We start from the raw sequence: 12,757 nt of genomic DNA on the forward strand, positions 1-12,757 counted from the left end.
AATGTGGTATGCCTTGGCAGGGACCGTACTTCCTGTCACTCTCTTGCAAAACCAAAAAGTATCCACTAAACAAAAAAAATGCAGCCCGCGGTAGAGTCAGCTCTGAAACTGTGGGACACTGGACCTCAGAGCAGCACTCATTTCCCCAATCCAACAGAGAGCCACCCAACCCTGTCCCAGGGGGGCACCCGACCCCCCAGCAGAGGGCCGCCCAATCCCATCCAGCAGGGGCCACCCAACCCCACAAATTTCTGCGAATACACATGACAACACATCTACATAGTTTATTTCTGTTTTCTGTTTTTTTTTTCTCCTTTTTAGCAGCAGATCCTTTACTTAAAGTGAAGTTTCCCAATGTATAGAAGTGGCCCTGGGGCTGCTCTGGTTAGAGGCCCAACAGCCACTGCAGAAACCCGCGGGTTGTGGGGACAATCGAACTCTCACTCTGGTTTGTCCCATGATACTCTTCGAATTCTGAGCCAGCTGCTCTGGGGAGATGGTAAATGCCTTCCCCGCTGTACCCCCTCGTGCCGATACTCGGGGAGCTCTACAGGCAGAGGGACGTCGTGCGAAGGCTTCGTCTCCAGGTGTAATTGCAGGCCGGCTGCATGCAGTGTGTCTCGTTGGTTTTGGGAAAGATGGCACCGAATCTCCAGTCCTCTGAGGGAAAGGCATTTCTTCCGACACATTTTCTTCCCAGTATTTCACAGGTGTGCACGCTGCTGGGCTGCCTGGTTGTGGACCTCTCTGTGTATTCCTCTAATGGGGACAGTTCTGCCCTTTATGAAAAGTGAGCTTTAGGGACTAATTGTGAGAGTGAAGCTGCTTTCCATCTCCTGCCAGTATGTTACTTTGTTTGGTAATAAGTCTGTTTGCAGAATAACCTGTTAGAAACTCCCCTTTGGAACTACGCCTACCTGGTAGTCAGACGGCAATTGTTCTTCCATTTGTTTTTCATTCAAAACGAAGCTTTTGCAGCATGTGCCTTTATTCTGACTCAGGCCTGGTCTCAACCTTTGGTTCTGATTTATTTAAGTGCTGTGACTGTAACGAGTTGGTTTCCGTGAGGGCAGTGAATCCTTCCCGGGTGCATATGCTGTCTTAGTCTGTGCAAGCTGCTGTCACAAAATGCTCCAGACGGGCTGGCTTGTAAACAGCAGAGGGTTATTTCTCAGTTCTGGGGGCTGGAAGACCAAGATCAGGGTGCCAATGTGGTCAGGCAATGAGGGACCCCTTCCCGGTGGCAGACTCTGGTGTCCCCCCACGGCAGGAAGGAGGTAGGGAGCCTGGGGTCTCTCTATAAGGGCGTTGGCACATTCCGTGGCCTGCCCACCCCAGAGGCCCCACCTCTGGACCTCTCACTGGGCACTAGGATTTCAGCATATGTATCGGGGGAGACCATTGTGTGTGTTCAGTGACCTTGACTTGCCCCCCCTTGTTGCATCTGTACCAACTGCTCTTACAAGCTGTGGATTTTTAATGGTGTTAACACATCCAGAGGCGTCTGCATTTTCTTCCCACACACTGTTTTGGGGTGATTCCATCTTGCATCCTGTCCCCTGTGTTTCTGTTTTAAAAGTCTGTTTTCTTCCCTTTGATGCTTTGATGAGCACGCTTTGTTTTTTTTGTTGTTGGCAGGAGATAATGTATGGTTACCCTTGTTGACCGTGCACGTCCATATGTGCCGTTTCTCCTGGCTCTGCAGGGTACACAGGGCTTGTCCCCATGCATACAATGCTGAGCTATGGCGCCCCAGGAGAAAACCCAAGTCAGGACCTCCACCACACAGAGGACATGAACTTCATAACATCACCCAAACCCTGTTATTTGGTCAGTTACTGAAAGATGGTGAAAGTGGAGAATCATAAACAGTGATGCATGCTTTAAACATTTTATTTTAACTCGAAACATGTACATTGGGGTTTTATTTATTTAATTTATTTTAACATTTTTTTATTAGTTTCAGGTGCATAAAACAATGTAATAGACATTTATCATTTATATCCCTCACACTGTGTGAACCCCTTCCCACATCCACTATCCCTCTGACATCGCACAGACATTACATTTCCACTGTCTTTATTCCTAATGCTGTACTCCGCTTCTTGTAACCATATATATATATAAACTTGTAGTTGACATTCATTATTGCTCAGCTTCAGCTTCAGGTGTACAGTGCAGTGATCAGGCATCTACATCTTCCCTGAGGTGGTCTCCCAAATGGGACACGTGTCCATTGGATACCCTACAAAATCTTTACAACATTATTGATTATAGTCCCCAAATTGACTTTCATATCCCCGTGGCCATCTTGTGGTTACCGACTGTGCTTTCTAATCCCCTCACCTCCCCCCTTATCCCCACCCCCCGCCCATCTAGCAACCCTCAGTTTTTCCTCTTTGTCTCCAAAACTGTTTCTGATTAGTTCATTCACTTATTCTTTTCTTTAGATTCCGCATATAAGTGAGCTCACATGGTACTTATCTTTCTCTGTCTGACTTATTTCACTTAACATAATGTTCTCTAGGTCCATCCATGTTGTTGCAAATGGTAAGATTTCTTTCTTCTTTATGGCTGCGTAATACTCCATTGTATAAATGTACCACATTTTCTTAATCCAGTCGTCTACCGATGGGCATTTTGGTTGTTTCCATGTCTTAGCTATTGTGTATAGTGCTGCAATAAACATAGGAGTGCATAAAGATTTTTGAATTAGAGTTTTGGATTTCTCCGGATAGATACCTAGGAGTGGAATTACTGGGTCATAAGATAGTTCCATTTTCAGATTTTTGATATAACTCCATACTGTTTTCCATAGTGGCTGCACCAATCTGCAATCCCACCAACAGTGCACAAGTGTTCCCTTTTCTCCACATCCGCGCCAGCACTTGTTGTTTGTTGATTTATTGATGACAGCCATTTTGACTGGGGTGAGGTGGTATCTCATTGTGGTTTTTATTTGCATTTCTCTTATGGTTAGTGAGGTTGAGCATTTCTTCATATGTCTGCTTGCCATCTGTATGTCCTTTTTAGAAAAATGTCTCTTCATGTCCTCTGCCCATTTTTTAATTGGGTTGTTTGTTTTTTTGGAGTTGAAAATTGAGTTGAGTTTTTTATAAATTTGGGATACTAACCCCTTTGGAGTTCTTTTACCAGTGATTTGATGTTAGATCATGACCTTTTGTTTAAATATGCTTTTTGTTTAAGAATTTTCCACTATTCAGGGTTTTGCCTTGTCTTTTTTGAATAAACAATACCTACCGTGTTTCCCGGAAAATAAGACCTAGCTGGACCATTAGCTGTAATGTGTCTTTTGGAGCAAAAATTAACATAATACCCGGTCTTATTCTTATTTTACTATAATATAAGACTGGGTCTCATATAACATAATATAATATAATATAATATAATATAATATAATATAATATAATATAATATAACACCGGGTCTTACAATATAATACAAAACTGGGTCTTATATTAACTTTTGCTCCAAAAGCATTAGAGCTGGTGGTCCAGCTAGGTGTTATTTTCTGGGAAACACGGTACTTATAGTTATTGGCTCATCTGTATTTTCCAGCTTGGCGTCTTTTAATTGGAGTCAGAACTTGAAGGAACTTGCAAAACAGTCTGTAGAGTTTCTAGATGTTTCCAAAGCCATTTCCAAGGACATTTCCAAAAAAAAAACACCAAAAAACATATTTTGTATTTGTTTCAGCCATACCTGTAACTCGACAGCAGTCTGTCAGGATTCGTCTTTAAGTCCTTACAAAGCATCATAATGATTTTCATAAACACCTTTTTGTCACATGTAGTTCATTAGATAAGATGTATTTGAAGTATATCATTGTGGTGACGAGTACCGCTGGGGTGAAGCGGTTGGGAACAGGCATTGCTGGCTTGTGGTGAGCAGGTAGCTGGACCGGGGGGGGGGGGGGAAGCGTCCGTGGTGGGAACAGCGGGTCAGCCATAAGCTCCCAACGTGCTGGGCAACGGTCAGTGCTCAGTGAGGCGGTGGCGCCGGTCGTACGTCAAGGTTGGAGAGCGCTTTGCTACATGCCTTTCCGCAAATGAGAAGACAAAGAAAACTACCTCCTTTGTGGAGACGTAGGATTGAAAGCTAAGTGTATTGCAGGGCTTCACAAGGTTAGTTGGGTTGGATATTTCCCAAAGATTCTACCTAAACCATCAACTTTTGTTTTCACATAAAGCTTCTAACTTGTGAGAACTATTGTGCTCTGTCTTTTCAGTTACGTCTTATTTGTCTGTTAGATTTTGGTGACATTTTTGAATTCTCAGAAGTTGAAGGATATAATTCCCTGTTAAGATCTATTACATCGTTATCAAAACTTTTTATGAAGAAAAAGTATAGCATTCTGAAGTTCTGCAGTGTATGTTGTTTCTACAATTCATTCGACACTTACATTGCTCATTTATCTAACAGATTATTATCTGCTCTTCTGCAAAGTAGTGTAGATTGGTGGAGAGGTAGAGAAAAAAACATGAACTAAGTCTGAGCTCAAACGGTTCAGATGACTTCACATCCCAACTAGATGACACTACATGGGGCACTAGAAAAAAGTTTTTAAGAACTCCCCATTTTGTGTCAGTGCCGTGTTCCTAGTTGTATTACCTGGTGTCCTTAGAAGTGTGTCTGTCCCATTGTTCCCGCCATGTGCTGGCCTGTGTGACTGTGCTGTCACTGCACGAGGGACGTCACTTATGCCGATCATAGGAGGCCAGGCTGAAGCTTGCACCTCAGAGCAGATACACGTTCACTCCTGCCAGGCTCTGTGCCCACAGATGATTTGGAGAGCCCCCCTAAACCAAGTTCAAGGCTGCAATTTTGTCAAAAGTCCAGGCAATAAAGCCCCGGTTGTACATCAGCTGGGGGAGCTGGTTATTGATTATTCTACACTCAGCGCAAGAGGACAGCTTTTGAGATCTCAGATGATTGTGGGGAGGCCCCAGTAGCCTTTGAACCTTGTGTACACACAGGCGTTTGATTTCTGCCTCTTGCTCTTGAATTTTTCGAAATGAAAGTTCAAATTTGGTGTGAAATACACTCAGGGAACAAGTGATTTCTCTGCTTGTGTATGTCCCAGTGGTTCCATTTGCCTTCAGTTTTGCCTAGAAATTCCTCATCCTGTCGGCTATTCGTGTCTTTTACGAAGAGGGTACTTGTTTCATTCTGCGTTCCCGGTGTGTGTCTGGGGGTCAGTCTGAGTGACCTGGCTCCCGATAGCTGGAGGCCGGCCATGCCTCATGATTTGTGACTGGTGTGACTGAAGTGGCGTCAGCAGCATTCCCAACAGGGCTCGGCTCTGCTTCACCTCTGAGCACATGCCTTCCAAAGGAAGTCGATTTAATCCTATACTTTGCTTTCCGTGTTTATGGAGCATGACTTTGCATGAGTAGGTATAGAATGAAAAGTGCTAGTCATGCTGAAAGCAAGAAACTCTGGATGCCTAGCACCAGATTCTATTTTCAGGTCAAATGAAGGTTGCAAGAAAAAGGAATATATTCTGTCTGTTGCCGAAGAAATGAAAATGGATCATGGAAGCAGGTGTGTGTGGGGTCAGACAGCTATGTGGTGGCATCTGGAAGCAGTCATAGCCCAGGTGCTACCATCTTCATAGAAATCACCAGCACCCCAGATACATGGGGCATGCGGTGGCACCCTGGTTGTCTGGCACCAACAGGGCGGCCACAGGACCTCGTTCTTTGAGCGGCGTGTTCCTGAAAGCCCGTCTGTCGGTCAGTCTTCTGTGCTCCCGACCGCACCCACCATGCAGACACTGCCGTGGTTGGAACCGGCAAGAGTGGTTTTGTCCACATTGTAATCAGGGCTCTGGGTGGGAACACTGGAGACCTGAAACTTCTGACCCTGGCTTGGGGTTTGGTCAGCAGCAGACGTGGACATGCTCCAAGATTACAGTGTATCATCTTTCTATCGTTAATTGTGAAAAATAATGAGATATTTTTACTGATGATCTCCTGGCCAGGAATCCTGAGTTACAGGGCTGCAGTTCACGTCTGGATGGCACGCAGGTCGTGAGCTCAGTCACGTACCTCTCATTTACTGGTGTTGGGCACTACTGATTCATAGGCGGTATATAATTTAAATATAAACGACTTCACATAAATATAAGGTACACGTGGCTCAAATTTGGAGTCAAATAAAGAGTAACAATTAAAAATAGTTTTGTCTCAATCAAGGAAAGTTAATCTTTTCCTTCTATAAATACTCTGAACGTGTCCTGGCGAGCGGCTGATCCAGGCGCACTTCCGACTGCCTGATGTGAACTAGGACGTTCAAGGATTGACTGGTCTGCTGTCTTTCTCACAGTCAGCCTGTTACCTTTGAGATGCTACTGTGCCATCCCCCCAGGAACAACACGATTCCTAGAGAAAACATGGATCCCAAATGAGAGCCCTCGAGCAGCAGGCTGGGGCTGCATTTCACGTTTTAACCCCTGTTCAGTGCTTTTGACCAAAGGAAAAGGGCTGAGAAATAGCATTTTTATGGAAAGCTGCTACAGACCCAAAGGGGAGGTCATACGTGTTTTAGAAGCGCAGGAGTTGTCGGCAGGATGGAGAACGCCAGCGGCGTTTCAGTCCCTAACAGACTACAGGGCTTTCTTGTCAGAGACCAGCGTGCTTTCATTTCTGAGAAGAGAGTAGCCCTCTGAAGACATTTGGAGATACTTAGAAATAGTTTGAAACTTGAAACCAGCATTTGAAGACTGAGCAGCGGCTCTGTCCTCAGGTCTGGCTGTCAGTGGCGACAGTCGCTGGCGGTGCACAGGTGACTGACCAGTCTGGTAACAGTGCACTCAGAACGGCGGCTTCTCGCCCCTCACGGGGGCCCCCGCGGGCCAGGACTGGCTCACCATCAGCCCCCAGGAGCGGCCTGGTTACAAGGAGACTCCAGACAGGACTGCGAGGGTACTTGTTTCGTTCTTAAACGAAGAGTATTCACAAAGGCAAGTTTGAGATCAATTCCTCGGCTCTCGATCTAAGATGCTAAGTAGTGATTTGCAAGGAAGAGGGAGTTGAGCTTTGTGGGACTTTTCTGATTCCTGACGGACTATCTCCATCACATGGAGCACACTGAGCACCTCGGTGAAGGGTTTCTGCCAGGAGTTTGGTGATGACCATGCACCGTGGCACAGGCGGCCAGCCGTGCACAGGGTCTGGCCGTCCCAGCTTCGTCTTTTCCTGTCCCCTCGGTCTGCATCTGGTGAGTGCATGGGGTTGAGGGACGCAGGGCCTGGCAATGCCTTCCTTCTCGGGTGCAGCTGCTGCGATTGCCTTCTCACGTCTGTGCCCTTTGCGTCCTTCTGCCTGCCGTCCTCACACTTGTCAGAGAGCGAGGCTAGCCTTTGTGACATTCAGTCTGTGGCTCTGTCTTGTATTTGTCAGGGGGTCTCCACAGGGAAGCTGGGCACTCCTTGTCCAGTCACCTTTGTCACAAGCTGGAGAGCCTGTGCAAGGCCGGGAGCGTTCAGTTCTGGGCTTGTTTCAGGCTTCGGACGGTGGGGCCTGAGCAGCTCGGCTTCCCTGTCGTGGGCTGTGGGGCCTGTTTGAGTGAACCCTGCGATGTCCTAGCTTCCATTCCTCAGGCAGGAGAAGGAAGATACCATGTGGGCGCTCCCACTGTAACCAAATCCTCGCCTTAGAGAAACCATAGCAACGCACAGTAGGACTTCTTGTCTCTTGTTAGGGTTGTGCCATCCACTTGGTTTTGGCCTTGGTGCCAGGTCAGCTGGGAGCACAGTCCTTCCCCCTGTCCATTCCTAGCCTCCGAACGCACAGGAAGTCTCCAATACGGGAAGCACCCTTGAACTTGAGGAGGAGGTACTCTTGGCTCACAGCTCAGGCGAGCACGGCCTTTTTTCCTGAACAGGTGATGCTTTACCTGTGTTCGTCGTGCATCTGCTCTGCCCACTGGCGCCCGCACTGGGTTTGCTATGTGGCTGCAGCTGCCTCTCCCGCGAGGCCAAGGCCAGCGCTGGCACCCAGCATGTGGCCAGCTCCGTGCATGTGCCCTGAAGGACCTCTAGTGACAGCAGAGCGCTTCCTTTGGGCTCTGAGTGGACTGCGGGACACTGAGGACAGCAAACCTGTTCTGTCTGTGAAGAGAAGTGTGTCCTCTAGGAATGGCGAGCCATCTCTGCTGGCTCTCAGTTTCCTTGCCTGGGGGCAGACGCCAGCCTGTCCCTGGGAAGCCGCTTCTGGACTCGCCCAGCTGGAGGCCTGACGGGAGCCCTTGCCAGGTGCAGGCAGGGACACTGCCACGGCCGGGACCCCTGGGCCTGGAAACAGTGCCCTGTCTGGGCGGGCGCAGCTGCTGGGCGCATGGGGCTCCCTTCTCAGGGCCTTTCCTTTCCGACACGTCTCGGGGACGTTTGTGCAGGTGGCACTGGGGTGTGAAAAGGCCGAGCCTGGAGAACCTTGAGTAAGTCCTGGCTGCTCGCTGGCCTGGGACACAGCCTGGGCCTTCAGTGTCCTCAGCTGTGAAAACACCGTGACTTTGCTTCTCTGTGCTGCGTCCCGAGGGGATAGGAGAAGGTAAGTGAAGTCCTGTAACGACTGTTTAAATGTGTCGCAGCCCCTGCCCTGACGTGTTTGTCAATCAAACCAACACACGGCAAAGGAACATGTGGGAGGCAGAAGTGATGAAACAAGGAAAATGGAGGGAATCTTGGGGACTGTGGGGAGAGAGTCCCAGAGAGCAGTTTCCAGGCTCTCGGCCTCATGTGGAAAGGTGCTGGCTTGGGTAGTAGATGGCCATCAGCTGTGACTAACCAGTTAGCCATTGGCCAATGATATAACTGCCGTGACTGCGTTGGTTGGTTGGTTGGCAGACAGGCCGAAAAGTGGACGGCGGATTGCAGATCGTGTGGATCCCACTTCATGTGTCTCGCCTGGCTGCCAGCAAGACTGGGGTGCAGGAAGACCCCTTGTTGGGGTACTGGTGGATGTTTGCTCCCTGTGTCTCCAACCCAGCCGCCAGCGAGACTATAGTGGTAGGACTCCCCTACCCATGGCTCCGTGGGTGTTCCTTTTTGGCCTCACCATGTCCTGAGTTCTTATGTGGGGAGCGGGACCAGAGACCCCACATGACTAGGACTGTTGATCATGCCCAGAACTCTCTTTCTTAAGTTCTTAGATTGAAGCCGTAAAACTGTGTCGTTTTCCTGGCATTAGAAAACATTGCATTGATACTGTGCAACTTTGAAGTAGGTGTCTTGAGCTCATAAAAGGCTAATGAAGTGAATGGAGTCTGACACCAAGACATCCCCACTTTCTGCTCCAGCTGTGCCTGTGATGTCTCCTTCCCTGTGGGAGCCCAGCCGAGGGGAGAAGGTGCCTGGACACCGTGTGAACAGGCTCTAAAGGGGCCGTGGGAGGGCGCCACCCCAGAAGCAGCCCGGACAGCCCCCTCGGTCACAGGGATAGCAGGGTGGGCTCAGCCACATTTTGTTGGGACATCACGAACCCAGTAAGATGTGCTTGGTTGTGAACCTCCTTTTCAGAGTATTTAGGAGGAAAGGGACTGCCGGTTGGTTGTCTTGCCGCTTCCCTGAACACATCTTCCTAAGGACTGGGTGACACTGCCAGAGCTGGTCACCCCGCAGTCCTCATTGGATGGCAGCAGAGCAAGTGGTTGGCGGTGACCCACCTGGTCAGGGATGTGCAGGAACCCTCCCGCTCCCATCCCCTTTCCGCTTTCCCAGTAAGCCTGTGTGGGAGTCGGTACATGGGTACCAGAGTTTCCAGAGCAGGGAGCTAATAAGAGGCTGATTGTTCTAGAAGAGGAGTTCTCCATGTTCCAGTGGAGACGGCTGTGCTCCCGACCCGAGAAGCCAGTCGTCACTGGCCCACGAGGCAGCAGCGCTGGCAGGGCCAGGGTGTCTTCCCGGCACCGGCCCACTTCTCAGTCAGACGGCTGCTGGGTTCCCACCTACCATGGGTATTTCATGACGCTTGCTGCTTTCAACTTAGTTTAGGAAAAAAAAGTCATAAGTTGTGTGATTATGTGCCCAAATGTGTACAGACCACCATAGTATAGAGAGTTAGTGTTTCCTGCCTCAAAGTTGCTGTCTGACTGTCTGCATGGAGCCAGGAATGAAACTTCAGCTTCGGATTTGTCGGGGTTAGGGTCCCACAGAGGACACCCTTAGTGCTTCTTTCCTTTTCCCTGGTGAGGGGACAGCTGTAGAGTCAGATCACATTGTCAGATGTCAGTGTGCATTAGTAGCCAAATCTCTTTCTCTACACGGACAGTGGAGGGTGTGGTACAGGGGTTTCCTGACCTCTGTGTGCATCACAGAGTCGGGGGTGAGGAATTAAGAAACAGTGACACCCAATCGGCCCAAGAAAAACTTGGCAAAATTCTGGAAATTTGGCCGGACAGGCAGTTGGAACCCCAGAGAATTTCCTGCTCGTGGCTCACACGTTGGGTCCCTGTGCGCACCCCACAGGGAGCCGCAGAGACTCCTCCTGCTTCACTCCATCACACAGCTTGAGGTTGGTTGGTATCTAATGGAAGCGCCTGAGTGTCTCTCGGAGGGATGGAGCTGGTCTGGGGTGTCGCCAGCTTTGTCCCCTCCTCCGAGGCCCCGCCCCCTGCAGGGAACCGGCCTGAGCCCGCGGTGCGGGTTTCTCATGCTGCCTCACGTGGGTCTGTCCCCGCCGCCAGGGGCTGTCCAGCGCTCCGCACCGCTCTGCCTGGTGGCAGTGGCGTGTCCCCCCACGGCAGGCAGCTGCTGTACGGGAGCCCGGGAGAGGGAGAGGGGCAGGGCCAGCGCCGCCAGCAGGGACTGGCGTCATGTGCTGCACGGAGCAGCCGCAGCCCGCCAGGTCCCGCAGGCTGTGCCCGCCCCTCGCCCGGCACAGAGGTGGGGCTGCAGCCTAGAAGCCGCCCCAGCAGGCCCACGGGGACAGGCTGGCTGCGGCAGTCCCCGAGCAAGGCTCCCGCAGGGATGTGCTCTGAAGGGGGCTTCCTCACCTAGGAGGACGCGGGCGCGCAGCCGCGGCGCACCGCCTCCGCCCAGCCCCCCGCGCGTTCCCAGGTGGGCACCTGCGCCCAGGGCAGGTGTGTCCGCCAGAGGCTGGGGCAGCGCGGGACCCAGCTCCGGGCCGGGTGCAGGCCTGGGTGAGCCCGGGCGGCGGCACATCCCCCGCTGGCTCCGAGTCACCTGGATCGCCGCCCAGTGGAGGCTGGGCGCAGCGCCCCTCTGCGCATTCCCTCTGCAAAATGGCTCACGCTGCTGCTTCTATTAAAAAAGTTCGCGAGGCTGAGCTGGATGAAAAGGAAAAAATCCTTGAGAGAGAGAGGAAAAAACAACGGAAAATCCCCAGGGAGCGTACGGACCGGAAAAGGAAGGTATGAGGCGGCCCCTTAACCCTTCCGCAGGGTGCTCACCTTCGTTCTCCCTCCATCATCTCTGCACCATTTCCAAGCGGGGTTTGCAGCCCGCATTTGCTGCATTGGAAGCAGCTGCCCGAGCAGGCACATCTTCTGGGCTTGCACCAAGCGAAGCAAAAATGCTTCCCTGCGTCTCCTCTGTTTCCCTCAAGTATCCACAGTCGGCCCCAGAGCAGGCGTTTTATCCTCAGGGTTGGAGGGTGACTGACGGTGTTTTCCTCTAGTTCCGTATGTTATGTGGATCTCTGATTGGGGATGACCGCGGGCTTGCTCTCCTTTCCCTGGTGCCCGACGCTGTTCCATGTGGGCAGCACGGGGGTTCTGGTGTGGCCAGCTGTGCCTGAGGTCGTAGAATTTCAATTTTAATTATTTTCTCGTTTCCATCATTGATCTTACGACTTTCTTTTCTGCCTGTAGTATTAAGTGAAAAGACCAAGGTTAAGGAATGGTTCCCTTCACGTTAAACTGTAGAATTGTTCTCTCTCTCTCTCTCTCTGCCTTCTAAAATAGAAATAACGTTACAACTCCAGGGAACCGAAATACTCATTTAGCCAGTGGTCCGGTTCTGTAAGGGAAGCAGATCTCTGTAAGTGCTGTAATTAACAAAGTAGGTCAAGGAGTAATTTCAGAAGATGGTAAACGGCATATTCCATTAGCAGAACGTGAAGACAGTGGTTGTACCTGGGGCTTGGGTCAGTGCCAGCCGTGTGCTCAGGAATGCACGCTCAGCTCTGTCCCCTCAGTGACAGGGATGTTTACCTCCCCGTTTGGGGCGCTCTCTTTGCCTCGTTTTTTGGAAGGACACTTGAGGCCGTGAGGTCTGACCTGCAGGGATTCTCTGAAAGCCTTTCAGCTTTCCCACTTACTTCAGCACTAGTTAGATCAAGTGACACAAATCAATAAAATTATCAGTATATTATAATTTCCCCTTTGGGGACAACGTTCATTCGCTCTGCCTGACCTTTCAGAGGCCTTGTTTCAAGGGCAGATGAGTTCTCTCTGACAGCGTCAGGAGTGGTGGTACCATGTTTGTGGAACCCGCTTTCCTCTTCACAGGTTCTATTTCTGCTCCTCTAAATGGATGTTGGTGCATAAAGCAGTTTTCTGCGGTTTTGTCATATTTGTCTTTCCTCTTCAAAAGCCCGTGTGCTGCTTTCTGCCAGGCTTGCTGTTCAGTGTCTCATAGTGACCTGGTACCTTCACTTAGGAGCAGCACACACCTGCGAAACCTCGTGGTCTCACTCGGGCTCGTTGCAGGGTCTGGTTCAGTGTTTTACCTTTTTCTGTACCAATTAGCATCGGAACCTACATCGTTAATGGA

The 12,757-nt window shown here is 50.2% G+C and overlaps 1 protein-coding gene across 21 annotated transcripts in view; it reads left to right on the plus strand.

Annotated features, from left to right (window-relative positions):
* The window catches only part of ANK2 (ankyrin 2), a 382,806-nt gene that overhangs the window by 183,223 nt on the left and 186,826 nt on the right, over positions 1-12,757 (plus strand). For 2 of the 21 annotated variants that reach the window (XM_033133591.1, XM_033133586.1), the window contains exon 1: positions 10,967-11,394. The exons of 15 other annotated variants lie outside the window; for them this stretch is intronic. In XM_033133591.1, the coding sequence (XP_032989482.1) occupies positions 11,266-11,394 (129 nt within the window). In that variant the 5' untranslated portion in view covers positions 10,967-11,265. Of the gene's footprint in view, positions 1-10,928; positions 11,395-12,757 lie in introns of those variants that run through there. 4 more of the 21 variants (XM_033133596.1, XM_033133595.1, XM_033133562.1 and 1 more) reach the window with 3 other exon arrangements.

The sequence above is a fragment of the Rhinolophus ferrumequinum genome, chromosome 18 (genome assembly GCF_004115265.2).
Source record: "Rhinolophus ferrumequinum isolate MPI-CBG mRhiFer1 chromosome 18, mRhiFer1_v1.p, whole genome shotgun sequence".
Taxonomy (NCBI): domain Eukaryota; kingdom Metazoa; phylum Chordata; class Mammalia; order Chiroptera; family Rhinolophidae; genus Rhinolophus; species Rhinolophus ferrumequinum.